Source organism: Pleurodeles waltl, chromosome 3_1 (genome assembly GCF_031143425.1).
Source record: "Pleurodeles waltl isolate 20211129_DDA chromosome 3_1, aPleWal1.hap1.20221129, whole genome shotgun sequence".
NCBI lineage: Eukaryota > Metazoa > Chordata > Amphibia > Caudata > Salamandridae > Pleurodeles > Pleurodeles waltl.
Genome location: NC_090440.1, coordinates 1,127,594,245 through 1,127,611,937, shown reverse-complemented (window position 1 = coordinate 1,127,611,937; position 17,693 = coordinate 1,127,594,245). Strand labels below are relative to the sequence as shown.

The 17,693-nt window shown below is 42.9% G+C and overlaps 1 protein-coding gene across 1 annotated transcript in view; it reads left to right on the top strand.

The window, feature by feature from the left end:
- The window catches only part of CLMP (CXADR like membrane protein), a 316,469-nt gene extending 310,066 nt beyond the window's left edge, over positions 1–6,403 (top strand). The window contains exon 7 of the mRNA XM_069224427.1: positions 965–6,403. Within this exon, the coding sequence (XP_069080528.1) occupies positions 965–1,259 (295 nt within the window). The 3' untranslated portion in view covers positions 1,260–6,403. The remainder of the gene's footprint in view (positions 1–964) is intronic.
- The last annotated feature ends 11,290 nt before the right edge of the window (positions 6,404–17,693 follow it).

Genomic DNA, 17,693 nt, shown 5'->3' with positions numbered 1-17,693 from the left:
CTAGGTGATTTAGTTGCAGTGGAATCAGTGGTCATTTGTGAATCATAAAATTGGATGCCTTGTATATCCAGACCTGACCTTCAAATGAAATTAAGAAACGGAAGAGACCCCAGTAACAAAACATTTAGGTTTTTTTACCCTCCGTAGTCCACACACTGGGTCCCTCAAAATCCAACTCTGTCTCTCTCTCTCTGTCCTACAGTGTGACCCTTCCAGCCCCCTCACTGCCTGGGTCCCAACTGTAATATGTTGTTTCATCCTCTTTCCACACTCTTTCCCATGACAGCTTTTTAATCATACCTATGCCACGCCCCTCCCTTTTTAAATACTAGCGCTAGGTACAAAGAAGTACAAAGTGCTGCTCCACCTCCTCTTTTCTCTGAGTGACTTCCGGTAGAATTATTTCCCTCCTCACACTGTGTTTCTTACCACTCACTGGCCAAGCCGACCCTGCTCCAAGTCGCTATAAAAATCCAGGTTTTTCAACAGATAAGTGCCAAATGTGATGCACTGAATAGTTCCTACTCAAATGTACTGTATCTGATAGTAGCAATATGTCATTGTATTGTCACTTCAACAGTCATTTACATTCTGAAATGATGAAGAAATGCAAACCTCAATAGCAGAATAGCCACATGGTGTAGCAAAACGTATATGGTCTGAGGTAATCAGTGAATTTTTCTTGATGTTCTCAGGAATAGTCACCATTTAATAATTATGCAATGTCTATATTTAGAAGACTTTGCAGTTGTGATGGAATTGCTGCATGAGAAGTTTCACCTTCCCTCCCATGAAATTTAAATGTGGTTTTGCAGCTCATATGAACACAGTTACTAGAACTAGGTTGCATAAAGCGGAGCTTTGAGAAGTACAGAAATGCCTATGTTTTTTTGCTTGTTACATTTTTTAGGTGAATCTTGCTTTTTTAACCATTATACATCCATCCCTTGTATTTTTCCTCTAGGGAAGATGCTGAGGCACCGAAAGCCCGTCTAGTTCAGCCAGGTTCTTCCTTCTCAGGTTCCAGAAGTTCCCGCTCTGGCTCCTCCTCTACCAGGTCAACCAACAATAGTGCCTGTCGCAGTCAACAGACGCTTTCAACTCAAGCCACACCCCGTTCAGGGCCTGTACATTACAGCCATGGTCATGCAGAAGCAAGAGGCTCAGACTCAAGACCAGGAAGCTATGCCAGTCCTATGAAATTAGATGCTACACCAATCATGGTTCCCACTCAAAACACAGCATTTCAGATGGTCTGATGAATCGGCATCTGTACTGGTATTTGCAACAGAAACACTGTGCACCCTTCTGATTGTTCGAGTTATATTCTTATATTCCAGCATTCTGGGCAACTGGACAGGCTACCAGCAATTTTGAAATTAAATACCTGAAGATAATATGGTTTGTCACAAGCTGATCATGACCAGTCTTACACCGTTCCCCAACTATTTCCAGACACCAGCTCTTCTGAGATAGACTCTATCTTTACTTACTTTTTGGCTTGCTACCAGATGTTGCAACAATCCAACCTTCACTCTAAACTGAAATGGGAAGTTTGGAAAAAGGGAATGAAAATTAAAACAGCTCACCATATTTTTCTCTTGCTGCAAATCGCTTTGAGACATTCAGGTGTTTTATATACTTCTTTGCGAACCATGCCTGCTGATTGGTTGAAATCTATTGTAACAGGTCCTGCAAGTTTCGCACTGGGAACAAAAATTCATCACCTAAAAACACCTCCATATTCTGTTCAAAATGGCCGCCACTCACAAAATCTACTAATCAGACTATGTGATGAGTTGCTTTAAAATTAATTACCTCTTCCGTTACAATCAGCAGTGAGTGGGATGATTGAAGTTTACTTCCTATAAGCCTTGATTAATTTTTAGTAAAGAAAATTGGTGCTCGTTTTCAGTTAATTAAAGTATAACTTTTAACGCCATCCACTCTCATAAAGATAGGCATTCCTTCACAGTTATCGCTCGTATATTGCTCAAACCAGAGGAAAAAAATGTAAGAATTCTGGCATGAACTTACAGGTGTGCAGCTAGTGCTCTGTGTGATACTGTGTAAATCACTAGCTCACTGTGTACCAGCAACTGGATAACCGAAAGAAACTCGTCTGCGAAAGATTACCATTTGGGGTATTCATTTCCATTCACACTGCAGAGAAAACGGCAGTGTTTGGCAATATCCAATAAATTAGCACTTAGCAATCACATTTTTCAACATCATCCTCACATCATCACCCTTTTCTTACCTCTACCTGTCACCATCAATCTACTTTTCTATGGCTTTTTCACTTCCAACATACTATTATCACCATTCTTCTTCCGCCATCTAACACCAATCGATGGAAATCCTCTATCTATGCCTCATCCTGCATCAGCCAACAGTGGATAGTCTGGCATCAGAAAAGGACTTGATTACCGATTATCTTTAAGGGCTTTATTTTTTGGTTCTTTTTCTCTCCATCTAGGAAATATTTTTCAGGGTGGAGCTATCCCTTCCACTTCGATCCATATGAACATTAGAGCGTGCAAGCTGAGTGGGAAGGATTGTGAATACAAACCAGTTTCCAACTTTGTGACTTTAACCACATTTGCAAAGGTTGCCAACAATCCCCTCCCCTGAGAACTCAGGCACCCACAAACTCGCAAATTTTCTAGAGTCATAAATTATATCAATTAGGATCTCCTTTTGATGCCTTCTAAACACACCTTTGGAGAATCTAAGTAGGATTCATGATGTACAAAAAGTGTAGTGTTTTGAGCCTAAAATGTCCTGATATGTGTATAGCACTTTGTATCCTTTTGGACTGATTCAAAGTGCTCTAATTTTTCCCATGTGCAGGAATGAAGGTACAATGAGATAAAAGGTCTGAGGTTTAGAGTTTGGTGGACGGGGTACTCTGTCACAAACATGACAGATATCCCATCCACCTTATTACAAGTGCCATAGGATCTAATGCCCTTGTAATCAGGCGGACGGAAACTCCTGTACATTTGTAACAGAGTAACCCGTCTGCCAAATTCTAAATTAGGCCCAAAGTGGTTTGATTAGTATTTCACTGTGTGATGATGTGAGAATCCTGGATAGACACAAAGTTAGGTACTATCTTTGACCTCAGACTACTGATTGTACCCCTTTGTCTTTGCCAGGCTGTTTACAATCTGATCATAGTGTTCAGCCAGCTATATTACATTTATTACTATTGAGGTGGACACCTTGCTTCCTCTACTCTGGAGCCTCTCCAGCACGTCTTAATATTCTGACCTCTAGTTCTTGTACAGGCCCTTTGTTGTAACAGCCTTACTCCCACTACTGTATTTTAAAGCTTAACATATGTCAGTATTACCATCATATCATTTCACTCCATCCTCTCTTCCAGACTTTTTGCTCACGTCCTTGATCATCTTTTTAAAAATATTTTTGGTGCAGACCTCTGGCTATTTTTGAGCACCTCAGCTGTCTGTGTCTAGCTGCTTTTGTCCTCCAGAACCTAACACAGGACTGGCAAGGCTTAAAAAGTTAAGTATAAAGTAATAACACAACTTAACGTTTTTCTGCAGCTTAGATATCTTGCTTTGTACACACCATTCCTTGCTATGCATGCTTACTACTCAAACTCTGAAACATTTATCCCAGTATGTAAGAAAAGGCTTGAGTCCCTCTGCGGTATTAAGGCTTCTGATATCTATTCCTCACTATGTACTGTTACTTCAGAAATGCATGACTTTACCCTTTATTATGCGGAATCGTAGCTGCTGTTTCCCGGCTCACTATGCTCTGTTGCCTTTTATGCATGTCCAAATGCGGACTATAAAGTGTCACACCTTCCCTCCTACACCATCCACAATGCCATTCAAATGTATTAGACCTAGTACTGATGCATGCTGCATTCCATTCGTTGTAGCCATTTCCCCATTTTCCCTTTGCATTTTTCCACCACATTGTCTGCTGCCACTTTCTCAGGTCAGCACTGTTCAATCCACACCTATCACTAAAAGAAGTGTGGCGGTCAAAACGTAGACTGAAAATATGTCATTAAGAACATTCTACAATGAAACCTCTGAACTCAGTTGCTTCATTCACTGCAATCATCTTCAGCAGATCTGTCAAGCTCCTACTAATTTATCTGCACTTACATCATATTCCTTCATGCAAGACCTCACCTACCTACTCACAATAATACTCATCTAGCATAAATCAAAAACATCACGATGAGCTAGTCAATGAATCGCATATTAGCAAAGATATGAAAGAGTTGGCAAAATTCAACTGAACACCATCTACAAATTGACCTTCCTTTATGTTAAGGTACACAGGGCCTACAAAGGGAAATAGATTCGATTTGCCTGGCCTTCCCTTCGTACTGCAGATATTTCCATAAATGTGTCCAGCATTAGCGTGAAGTTTACTACCCTATTGCTGCCTGGGCTACTCAGTTTTCAGACACAGCTGGTTGATTTTACTTGACTGGCATTGAAGAGTAGGTGACAGAAGCATCTGACTGATCAATCTAGTTGGGGTGGATCATTTTTAGAAGGTGGATAAGGGTTAGGCAAGAAAGGAGGGTGGAGCAGGCAATCACGTAGGAAGGGGCAGGGGTAAGACAAATACAGTAAGAACAGGCAGTGCTGCCAATATAAGAAGTGGTAAGGAAAGGACTGAGCACAAAGGAAGATGAGTTTGGCAATGAAGTGACAATTTGGAGTTCTACAGGAGATCACAATAGTGTATGCCCTATCCCACCTTCACAAAAACATGGATAAAAAAACGAAGGCGGTCATTCCTACTTTGGCAGGCGGCGGTCGCCGCCCGCCTGGCGGGAACCGCCAGAAGACCGTACCGCGGTCAAAAGACCGCAGCAGTCATTCTGTCTTTCCCGCTGGGCTGGCGGGCGACCGCCAAAAGGCCGCCCGCCCAGCGAGAAAGCACCGTCAACGAGGAAGCCGGCTCCGAATGGAGCCGGCGGAGTTGCTGGTGTGCGACGGGTGCAGTTGCACCCGTCGCGATTTTCAGTGTCTGCCAAGCAGACACTGAAAATCAATGTGGGGCCCTGTTAGGGGGCCCCTGCAGTGCCCATGCCAGCGGCATGGGCACTGCAGGGGCCCCCAGGGGCCCCACGACACCCGTTCCCGCCAGCCAGGTTCTGGCGGTGAAAACCGGCAGAACCAGGCTGGCAGGAAGGGGGTCAGAATCCCCATGGCGGCGCTGCTTGCAGCGCCGCCGTGGAGGATTCACAGGGGCAGCGGGAAGCCAGCGGGAAGCCAGCGGGAAGCCAGCGGGAAACCGCCGGCTTCCCTTTTCTGACCGCAGCTTTACTGCCGTGGTCAGAATAGCCCCAGAAGCACCGCCAGCCTGTTGGCGGTGCTTCCTCCGTCCCCTACCCTGGCGGTCTCGGACCGCCAGGGTAGGAATGACCCCCTAAGTCTGAAAAATAGAATATAGGGTGCCCCTCCCCGAAGATAGCCAAAAAATGACATCCAAATGTGAGAAGGAACTGCTGTATGGAAATCCCGCTGACCTTAACACGTGAAGACCACCTTGGTTCATTGAGAGCCTCCTCATTCCTTCAACTGTTTTGAAATGAGACTACATTGGTCCTATTGTGGTCCTCTGGTACATTCCCTGTTTACAATAAGCAACTAACAATGGTGCTTTGCGTATCTCAGTAAGCTCCCACAAAATCCTAGACCCAGACAGACATTATACTTACATCTGCAGTCTTTGTCACATACTTTGTTAAGTCATCTGTGTACCTATTGGTGTGTCATTCTTTTTCACAAAAATACCTTTTTAAGCAGTTTTGGTTATTCCAAATCTTCCTTCTAACACTTTATACTTTGCACTCTGCCTTTGAACTGTGCTCTAGATGTGTTTCTTCAGCAGCACTCACAAAGCATGATTGTAGTCTCTTAGCGATAATCTGTGTGTTTACCTATGAGTGTGTGAGCTACACTTAAAGTGCAGAATGCACATTTTTTGCCCAGAAAAGAGCTTGAGTGTCATCCTATAAGCCAACACTGTTCAAAGTCCAACTTAGTTCTTCAGATAAGCCATAGTAGTGCGCTGCAAATGAAATGTTTTCCTCTGCAAATATTATCTCTTATGTCTTCCACAATTTACCCAACCCACAAACATGATGGTTCCAAACCAAATTTTGAAGGCAAAAATCAAAAAGTAGATTTTGCAGAAACATATCTGCATAAACCTACTTTTACAGGGAATTCTCTTGTAAAACAACATTTTATTCCATCAAATTGTTCCACAATTTATTTTTACATTTTACCCACAGGCAAACGTTTGTGAAATTTACAAAGACCCTTATACTCAAAAGTTTGAATACTTCACAAAATGCGAAAGCAAAGTTAAAGTTTTGCCCACTTCAAGAGATATCAAGAAAAGAAAAACGCATGTCACTGTATGGTTGGCAGGTTCATGAGGTTCATGACTGCCCAACATTCTCCTTGGACTGCCTCTGTTCAGAGACTCACGCTCAGTGCAACAATTACAACCAAGAAATGCTGGAAATAGCCTGTTTGATCAATAAGGTTTTCTTAAAAAATGTCTTTGGGAAGCTTTTTCCTGGTTTGTCTAACTTGTGTTCAAATAATCTTGTTCAAGGCTAGAAATGTCCATAAAGAGGAATTTTATCAGTACACATCCTCAGTGTTTCTCTGAAACCACCAGTGTTTTGAGCGTCTGGTAAAAGTGTGTTATAATAATTTGCTTCTTTGTTGTCTGCCTTCGAAGACTACTTGTTCAGCTCCTTGCATGAGGTCTTTTCCAGTTGAGGAGTTAACACCAACCCTGGTGTAATGTAAAATCAGGGCTATATTTACTACACTTTTGATGGGATTTGAATTTTATTGCACCAAGTTCCCTTTTAAAGAAATACTTCAAACAGACATTTGTTCAAGTAAGTAAGCACACGTAGAAGAATGTATGCTCAACGTGTTGTTTACTTTCTCAAGACTTCATCCACGGGATAGGCAATATTGGACACATGTAACATTTTGAGATCTTCAACTGTGACAAACTTAAAACGATTTTCTATATTTCCTATGATGGTACATATCCTTCTTAGCACTGCATGAGAAAGTGTTAGGAGCTTTCAACTAGGTACCCAATCCTGGTGATGCTCCCCACCAGAATTATCAAATGCCCCTAGCATGGTGACCATACACTTTGAATTTTTTATTAACGCTCATAAAACTAAGAAGGGATAATCAAAGTCATCTAAGCTAAGGATGAGTTTCACCACAGATTTGTGAGCTCAAAATGAAAGCACCGAAAGTTAATGTATGAGCTAAATAATATGAAATCCATGATGTATCAAAGATTTTTTTTTGTAAAAGGGAAAAATATTTCATATGAACCATTTTATGTAATAAAGTACTATATTGCGTGGATTTTTTTTATTTTTTGCCTGGAACAAATATTCTCAGTAAAGCTTAAGGAATGATTGCTCTGCTGCTCTTTGCCATGAAAATGCACTTTTCTCCCACTTGCTCTAAGTAGTGCTGCATTTTAAGTGAGGCAAGATAGCTTAAGTATTGATTGCTTTCAAGTTTGAATCACGCACACTGAGCTACAATCTGCCTATGTTTTCGAATGTGTGTGGGCTACAAGGCAAATTGTAATCTACTGCTCCAAAATTTCACCAAGTGTATGCAGTGCGTTCTTGCACATTTGAAAATATTCTCATTTTTTACTGAGTTTCTTCAATGGAGGGTTGTAAATAGGAATGACAAAGTTGTGGTACTGCTCAAATTCAGAGGCCTATGACTATCAAGACCAAAGTTTTATTAAAGTACAGAATTTCAGAAATTGAACAACATTGTGTATCTTGTGTCTGTTATCAGTGTATGTTGATGTTTATGAATAAAGTCTACAAATGTAACATATATCAGAGCAAGGATACATGGAAACCTTGCTTAAGTTTCACTTAACAATTACTAGAAGGGCTGATGTAACGAAAACTACTTGAAGCAGATAATTTTTTTGGAAATGGTTGTATGATATAATAATATAATAATATTGCCTCTACTATGTTGACAGCCCCTACATTGTCAAGGTAAGTACATAATAATTATCCTCCCCCCTACAAACACTTACCTGGGCTTGTCTTGCAATGTAGTGGTTAGGTTGATGTAAAGAACGTAATATGTTTCTCGTGTGACATGCCATATGTGCTATAGTGGGGATAGCTGTCAGAAACAGTGAGAAGAGCTGGTATACTTGCTATTAAAACTAAATAACTGTCCTTTTAGGCCTTCAGTACTTATATGTGGATAGACTATGCTTGGAAACAAAAAAATGCATTGAGTCTAATGTTTCATGGAGAGTGGTAATGTGTTCAAGTTTTGGATCAAAGACATGTGCTCTGGGAAATGTCAATGTTACTTGATCAGTTGCGGCTCGCAGGAGGGCGAAAGGATGGGATTGCGCGGGGGCAGGGGTGTGCACCCAAAAATAAATATATATATCTTGGCATGTCCTCGTAATACCCCATTGATCCCAGTGCTTCTGGATCTCAGGTTCTCTCGTATCTCTGACGTAATTGCCTTAAGACCTCTACTTTTTTGGGTACACATTTGGACCACTTCTGAATTAATTGCATACAAGGTGTGTCTACAAGACATCCTAGATAGACCCAATGTACTTTCCATTCCTTGGTTTAAGAATATTTCGAGATGGTTTCATACTCTGGGACTTAGAGACTTCTGGATTCAACCCCACAATTTATGGAGTGACCAGAAGCAACACTTGAAAACAGTGTATTGGTCTTACGTCAGGGAAAACTACTTTCTATGTATGTCACATGGCAGATTTACATCCCAATTCCTTGACTTCAAGTGGTACTCTAATTTCAAACCCTTCATGGATCTAATTTCTAACCTACTAAGCAAAAGCTTGTACGTCCAGTTCAGGTATGGATGTTTACCCCTTAAGTCTTTTAGCAGCACCTGGTGTCCTGCTTTGACAATAGATCTATGTCCTAGCTGCAATTGTACCACGAAACCTGTAGTTCATTTCATGTTTATTTGTCCTGCTTACAGGATTGCTCGGCGGAAGTGGCTCCACCCAGCTTGTAGGAATATGGGCATGAGACACTGCAAAGATGCTTTAAGGCTGATAATGAGGGATACCTCTATCCCTTTAGTCTGTGCGGTTAGCAAGCTCCTTGCGGCCGCATGGCATATACGCACACGATATTTAAAAAGCCAAAATGATCCTGTTTTTAAGTGATTATAGCTCTTAACCTATTTATTTCTTGATTTTATAAAACAGTTTTATGATCACTGTGACCTTTTACTAGCTGCTAATAAGGACGATAAAGAGAGATGGGTTTCTAGGTGGCTAAATAGCTCTTAGGGGAAGCATGCTAAGGATTTTAAGTATACATGCTCTCCATCTTCTTCTTTTAATTACTTTTATTAGTATGATAGTGGTCTTTTTTTCGATCTTTTATTCTTGTATTTATTATGTATACATTGTATTTTAGCTGTTGTGATGCTATTGCTTTGATGGTTAAATATGACCAAATAAAGCTTGTGTGTGATGATGGTGTGATGAAAATATATATATATTTTTTCTAAACATACCTGTTTTGCCGCACCACATGCAAACTGATCCACATCTGCAGGGACAGGCTCAGGCTCCCATCCTGCCTGCGTCTAATCCTACTGCTGCTTTCATGCTGCTGGCAGTATAAAAGCAGCAGTAGGATTGGATGGAGCTCCCTGGCTGGGCGCTCCAAGGCAGAGTGGGAGCCTCTGCTTCCTCTCTCTAATCCGGCACTGCGTTGTGGGGTTAGACAGAGCCTACTACGCATGTATGTTTGGCTGGCCCGAGATGGCTGCCAAACATACATACATGCGCACTGAGGGGGAGCTTAGTCCTTGTCACGCTGTGGCCCGCCCCTTTTTTAGTAAAAAGATAATAAACATAGTTTATTATGTTTTTACTGTAAAAGTTTTGCAGCTGCTCCGTCATAGCAGAGGAGCCGCCCCTGAGTTTGATATCTGAAGCCAAGAAGATATTGATGGGATCCTTCTGTGTCCCTATAGCATCTTGCTTTGCTGTTGTAAATATATTCCTTCAACAAAAATGACATGAATTCAAGAAAAATACTAGAAAGAGCTACAGAGAAGTTGATATTCACACTGCAGTCTGTATGAATGTGTCAGGAATGTGAAAGCTAAGTGGGAGCACTAAAAAGTAAGTCATAAGGAGATGAGCGCTCAAGTCCAAAATTGGACTTTATTAAAATTATCTATGCTGTGCATAAGGTCACCAATACCAACACCAACAACGCAAAACAAATGAAAAATAAGACACAATGCAAGAAATGTTTGCACAAGCCTATGTTCTTAGAAAAACCTAATGGTACTGGGCATTGGCCATCATGGCATTTCTAACATTTAAACCACATTCTCCAAACTCCAGCATAATAAATGTGCAACTCCTTTTTTTAAATGTTTGTTTTAATGATTAGCCACAAGTTACCCAAGCACTGGTTCAAAAAGGTGGTCTGCTACCCGCTGTTCTCTTTCATAGGCAGTGCTAGAAGCAGTAGACCTAGATTAGGCTCCAGAATTTAGGATGATTCCGTTTTTTTAAGTACTCAACGGATGAACCTTCCATTTATTTGGGGGGAGCGCGTGCAAATGCAAAAAAGCCTTTCTAGGTCCATAAACAGTGCACTTTAGTTATATATACTGACTGCTTAGGATTGCCGATCGTAGTGTTCCGCTTGGAAATTGCAATGAGTCAAACGATCTATTGTGGCACAGGGGGTCCAAAAGAGTTACTAAAAAGTGTTGTTCTTTTAACGTTTTAGATAGCTGGAATCTGGAGCCAGAAAACCTTCCTGACGGTCGGAGATGTGCTCTGTTACTGCTATTTATGGTATTACTAATGGTGGTGTTCTGCTTCATCCCAGTTGAGCAATGAACTGCTAAAAATGCCTTCCTAGAACACTTCTACCCCATTGAAATAATGAACAACCCAATAACAATTGCTTCTTTCCCTCTCTTGTTGGTTCAGTACCACAATGACTGTTAGGGCATCACACTTCACAAATTCTCTTTTACTACTTGCTAAAATTCTTAACCCCTTAGCTGCTGGACCTTCCCCCCACACGCATTGACAAAAGTAATCTCTCTCGATATATATATATATATATATATATATATATATATCTATATATAGATATACATATCTATATATAGATATATCTATCTAGATAGATATGTATATTTTTGTTTGTGAAAATATATATTTTTTTAAATGTTTGAACCCCTGGAGGGACACCATTGACACAATTGCACCCTCTTTGCCCCAGGGGTAAACATACTTATTTTTTTTTTAATGTGCCCCCGGGTGGGGTGGGGTACCATTTTCGGAGGGGCCCAACCCCCCCAAGTGAAATCTTCCTGCGACTCACCTGAGGATTTTTTAACTCCCTCCCTGGTGTCGGCCACTGGTCATGACCCGCACCAGGGAGTTAGTGCGGGCATCGGCCAGTGGTCGACGCCCGCACCCAAGTAGTTAAAGGCTTTAAGTATTCTGTGTTGCATTAGTGCTGGCCCCTTCACTTCTTTATTGTTAAGTGATCTAATCCAGGTTTAGAATGTGCAACAGTGTACAAATCAATGAATAAATTACTGCACCCAGTGTAGTGCCACTTTTCTTGCGCCCCTTATAGTCCCCCTGAAGCCACCATGTGCGCACCATGGCGGTAGTTAAGGAAACTAGCATCTAAATTTTGGACGCTAGTGTGGAGCTTTGCAGGACTACAGTCTAAAATGTTGGCGCTAATCCTGCCAAGCCCATTGAGGCCCATTGAAAACAATGGTGTGCCTCCTTTTAATGCCTGCTCTGAGCAGGCGTTAAAAGTGCTGTAAAAAATGATGCAATTAAATCTCTTACATTTCTTTGCACCATTTTTTCGGACCCCTTAACAGGGGAATTCCCCCTTTGTATGTATTATGCCTAGCACAGGCATAATGTAGCGCAAAAGGTTACAAAGTGGTGCAATGCATGAATTACGCCACTTTGTAAATTTAGCGTGGGGATTTTGGTCTCGTTGGGCCACATTAGTGTAAAAAAAATGACGCTTATATGGCGCAAGGAGGCACTAGGGGCTCCTAAGTCAGCCCCTATGTTGTTACCATCATTGGTGTAGTAAACTCCCACCTTATGTACTGTATCAGTGCAAGTATGGGCATCCATTGTAGTACTGGGATTCTATAAGGATTCTTGGAAATTTTACAGCTCTGAAACCGATCTGCCCTACTCCCTACAGACTCCTATTCTGCAGGAAGAAAGGACTATGCTGGTGGAAAAAAGGGAAGGGAGGGTTGATACATATGAAACAGCACTCGTTGGTTCTGAAGTAGTCTCAGGAGGGACTTGTCAATAATAAGGTAAAGTATACTTCTTATGATGACGTCAGAGAAATAAAAACAGCAGCAAATTTGAATCTCATGCTGCAGCATATATATTTGTAGCAAGTGCAGATGTAGATTCACATGTGGTGCAAACTCCTGCCATCTAGAGGCAGGCCTAGATGTCTGTAACTTGTTATTCTTAAGAGAAATCTGAGCTACAGACCTATTCTGACTCCATCCTTGGTCCACAATGCATCAACACACTGGAGCCAGCTCAAATTGCTTTCTAACACCATTGGGCTCGGACATTCGGAAAAATGCACCAGGTGCGACATGTTCTACTCGGGTTTTCCTAGTTCCAACTGCGTCCGCTTCAAATCCTGTGATGAAAATAACATAATTGCGACAACAAGAGAATTCACCCATGATGCTGGTATGTCAGACCCACCGTTAGCCTTCAGTACATTGCACCTTCAAGTCTTGGTCCTCGATGAACTTAAAGTATTCAATGTCTTTCAATTTTTTTTCAGGAGAATGCACCTAAAGCAAGAATATGCAATGTACATTGTTTCAGTTCTGCGGGAGGTTGTAATGATATCTGTATTTGACCACTGATCCCATTTTGTGCTTAACTTAGATTCAAACACAGTCACATTGGTGCGCACAACTTATGCAAAATGTTTTTTGCTCATGTTTTCACTCTTCATGCTCTCTTCTCACCAAGGCAGGGACAGAACACAGAGGAGTGAGATAAAGATAAGTGTGTACCAGAAGAATGTTAATGGTACGGCAGGGAACAGTTCATTCTTGGGAGCGCACCTTGGGATGTGGCCAAATCTCTAACGTGCTCTTTCAACACGGACTGATACAGCCAGCATTTGACAATATGATTCACAATATGGGAGCGGGGAGATTCTAGAATTCTCCTCTCTAGCTTGTTTAAGGTATTTAAGAGGGAAATCTGACGACTGGGGTTAGAGACAGAACTCAGTCCAGGGGAGGGATGCCTTTGCCCGTTTCCATTTGAGGGTCATTTTTCTCTCTTTCTGAAGTCTTCTGGGTTCTCGACTTGAACTTGGCAAAGAGATGATGTCCCTACCTCGCCCCATGGTGATGCATTTTTAATTCTTATTTTTAGCTTTGCAGTGTGAATGAATATATAATCACTATATATACAGATATATAATCCATGGTTAAAGTAGTGTATTTTAATTCTTTGTTTCTATGATCATTTTTATTCTACTGCTGTGATTATTTTTGGAAGTGTATTCGTGTTGCTGCATTTGACCTGCGTGCTTCCCCTATTCGAACCTTAAAAAGTGCCTTAATAAATTTATTACCCAGACTAAGAGCTCTGCATTGTTGAAATTCCTTTTATTCCTGTTTCCTCTCAGGCTGAAATAGAAGCAAAACACTTTGGCGCAGTTGAGCAGGGGAGGCAAAAGGTAAAAAAGGGTAAGATTTAAAAGTAAAATATGTTTGGCAAGAAGTCAAAGGCAGCATCGCAAACCATTTCTTAAAATGCATGTGAGATTCCATGGTGGATGAAAGAACCTTATAATGTTTTGGCGAATGAGTTTTCTTGTTTTTCTGGACTTTCTGAATCTTGGGAGGAGTGCCTTGGGGTCACAGAGCCACAAAGTGTGCTTCTGTGTTTAAAAAAGGTACCTTTTGAATGGAATGGTGATTTATCTGTTTTAGGAAGGAGGAGGTGGACACTGTTGTCTGCCTATAGAAAAATGCATGAGAACTGCAAGCAGTTAGAACAAGACAATCAGCAATTAGAGAATCAGCTTGTTGACACTAAAAATCCCGTAACTATAGTGTCTTGTCAGAATAAGTTATTACAAGATAAGGCCAAAACCTACCAGTCCGTTGCAGAAAAAACAGCTGTCAAAGTTGCTCAGAACAAATTTTGAAAATGCAGAGGCAGAATTAATCAAAAGAAAGTTCAGTTAGCCCTTGCCCAAGCAGGTTTTAGTTGGAATCCAGATTTATGAGAAGGTAACATTTGGGACATCGCTGATTTTTCAAATTCCAGTGATGAAGAGTTTAACAAAGGTGGGGGTCAGTGTGAGCACAATGATCGTGCACAACCAATATTTAGATGAAAAATACATGGCACTCCACAGAATCCTGCAGGAATTGAAATGCATTCCTTAGAAGGTAACAATATTAAGGACAGATTTAAACAGAAAATTGGAGAAGCACTGCTTACCTGGATGGTGGGGCTATTTGACACTGGTGCTTCAGGGGTAACATTAGATTCAGGAGATTCAAGGAAATGTTGTACTCTTAGCACAGATGCCTTAGTACAGGAGCAATTGAGGAGTTGTGGGAATCAAGGAGCGACTAATTTATTACAATTGGCAGTCATGGGATGTGATCAAAAATACCATACTGAATCAGACTGCCTGAAAAATGAAAAGCCTTGGTACACATTAAGAGATGCCATGCAAAGAATTAAGGAAGAAAGTATGAAAACTGCTATTCTAATAGATGAAGCTCACAATTTGTTAGAGGCTTCACTGACCATTTCAGTATGAAACAGAATTATTTGTCTCGCCCCTCCAGCTTACAAGCAGGTGATAATGACCCCCTTAGTTAATCAGACAGGGTGAGATTAAAAGAGGTGTGGGAGGCGGTTCGCGAATTAGGTGATCTTGGCGATTGGAATAAACCAGAGAGAGCCCCCCGATCAGAGGGTTGAACAGATAACAACATAGTATCTAGGAGAGACATGTTAAAGGCATTAAGGAAGGACCGTGGCAGAAAGGAGCAGATTGATGGGATAGATACGAAAATCCTATGGGAGATTTACCGTAAAAGAGGCTTGGATCACAAAGAAGGCAAAAGGTGGGTTCGCAAGCAAGATGATAACTGTACAACTCAGAATCAGCCACAGCTGCAGGAGGAAGGGAAAGAAAGGGAGAAAAAAATTTCTTCATGAGAAAAAGAGGAAGAAAAGTTGGACAGAGAGTGGCTAACTTTTGAAAACAGGGACGGAGAGAAGTCTGCTCACAGATATTAAAGCATATATCCAGATCTGACTTAGGCAAAAGTTGACAGGCTTAAATCAGACTAGGAAACTGGTCAAGCTCCAGTACAAGCAGGGCTCGTAAAGATAACAGACCCCATGTTGATTTAGAAATACAATAGAAACACAAAAATGTACAAAAGGTTTGAGCATTAGATGATACTGGAGTACATACTGGGAACTGACATTTTGAAAGGAATTACTATGGCCCTCATTACAACATTGGCGGTAAAAGCCGCTTACCGCCGTGCAGAAGACCTCCAACACACCGCTGCGGGCGCGGGATACCGCCACGGCTATTACGACACACAGTTCAGAATCTGCCAAAATCTAGACACCCACACAAGTCCGCCACACCAAAGGTCAGTGATAAACTGGCGAAAACAAAACCTCCACCGTCACGCTAACAGAAATACACCCACACTATCACGACACACGAATCCACTCGGCGGTTTTTAAACCGCGGTATTCAATTGGCGGTACACACCGCCGCGCTCAAAATACACACTCTCTTACAAAACACAACCACATTGGACAATTCGAAGTACACACACCTGATACACATACACACACAACTCCCACACACCCAATACAATACATAACACACACCCACATCACCCACAAACACCTACTACCAAAAATTCCGAAAAAAGGCCAGAGAGAGACAGCACCAGCAAGAACAACAGCATCCACAGGCACACAACACCATCACCCACAGAATCTCCACACACCTCACACAACACCCCACTACATATCAGCACACTTATCACCACACACTCCACCCCACACATCACCTACACCGCCCAATGGCACGGAAAAGACACCCCAGGTTCTCGGAGGAGGAGCTCAGGGTCATGGTGGAGGAAATCGTCCAGGTAGAGCCACAGCTATTCAGATCACAGGTGCAGCACACCTCAATTGCAAGGAAGATGGAGCTATGGCGAAGAATAGTGGACAGGGTAAACGCAGTGGGACAGCACCCAAGAAATCGGGAGGACATCAGGAAGAGGTGGAACGACCTACGGGGGAAGGTGCGTTCCGTGGTCTCAAGACACCACCTGGCGGTTCAGCGGACTGGCGGCGGACCCCCACCTCCTCCCCCACAACTAACAACATGGGAGGAGCAGGTCTTGGTGATTCTGCATCCTGAGGGCTTCACAGGAGTAGCTGGAGGAATGGACTCTGGTAAGTCAAATCTTAACTATTACATCCCCCACCCTACCTGCATGCTATCACATACCCCCACCCTCGCCCTCACCCCATCACTCCAACTCCTCACATATGTCCCAACATCACAAACCACCCATCCCAACACCAAGCCCTGCATGCAACAACAAAGCATGGACACCCATCACTAAAGCATGCCCACTGCACAAACCCATACACCCCTCTAAACCATCATCACACGAGGTCCCACACAGGAATGCAAGCACTGGGATACACGGTCACCCACCCATTGCACACCATGACACACACAGATGTAATAAACATCCTTTTATACCCCTGCAGGACCCCTACCCAACGTCACCGGACAGGAGGGTCCACACATGTCCACACCACCAACAGAAGAGGCCCACAGTGATGACAGCAGCTCTGTCCAACTGGATCTAGATGACCAGCCCGGCTCATCGGGGACCTCGGGACAGTCGGTTCCCCTCACACAGTCACACGCCACCACAGAGCTTCCCCCCTGTGGAAACACCAGCACAGCACCCACCCAGCGGGCCCATACCTCCGTCCCCAAGACACGTCAATCAGCTGTGTGTCCACCACTACAGGGAACCCAGGCTAACCCACCACCCCAACAACAACAGGGACCTGGGGGCAGTGGTAGTGGGCACACGGTCCAGGGGACGGAGGCCCAGGAACACAGGGGAACTGGGAGGGCTGCTGTGCGACAGGGGGTGGACAGGCGAAGGGAACCCATTCTCCACAAGGCCCTCTCCTCCATCATGGGAGCCTACCACCACTCTCAGGAGACGATGGCAACGGTACTGGCCAAGTTTCAGGAGACCCAGCGCCTGCAGGAGGAACAGTATTTGGGCTTCAGGGAGGAACTCAGAACCATTAGCTCCACCCTGGGCACCATCGTAGGGGTGCTGAAGGAACTCGTCAACACCAGGAGGGACACTGTGGCACTACAAGGGGCCCCTGACACTAGCATGGACGATGAACTGCCCACCACCTCTGCCGGCGCTAATGGACGGAACGCCCCACCACAGGACCACCACACCAGCACCCCACCCCCTGCA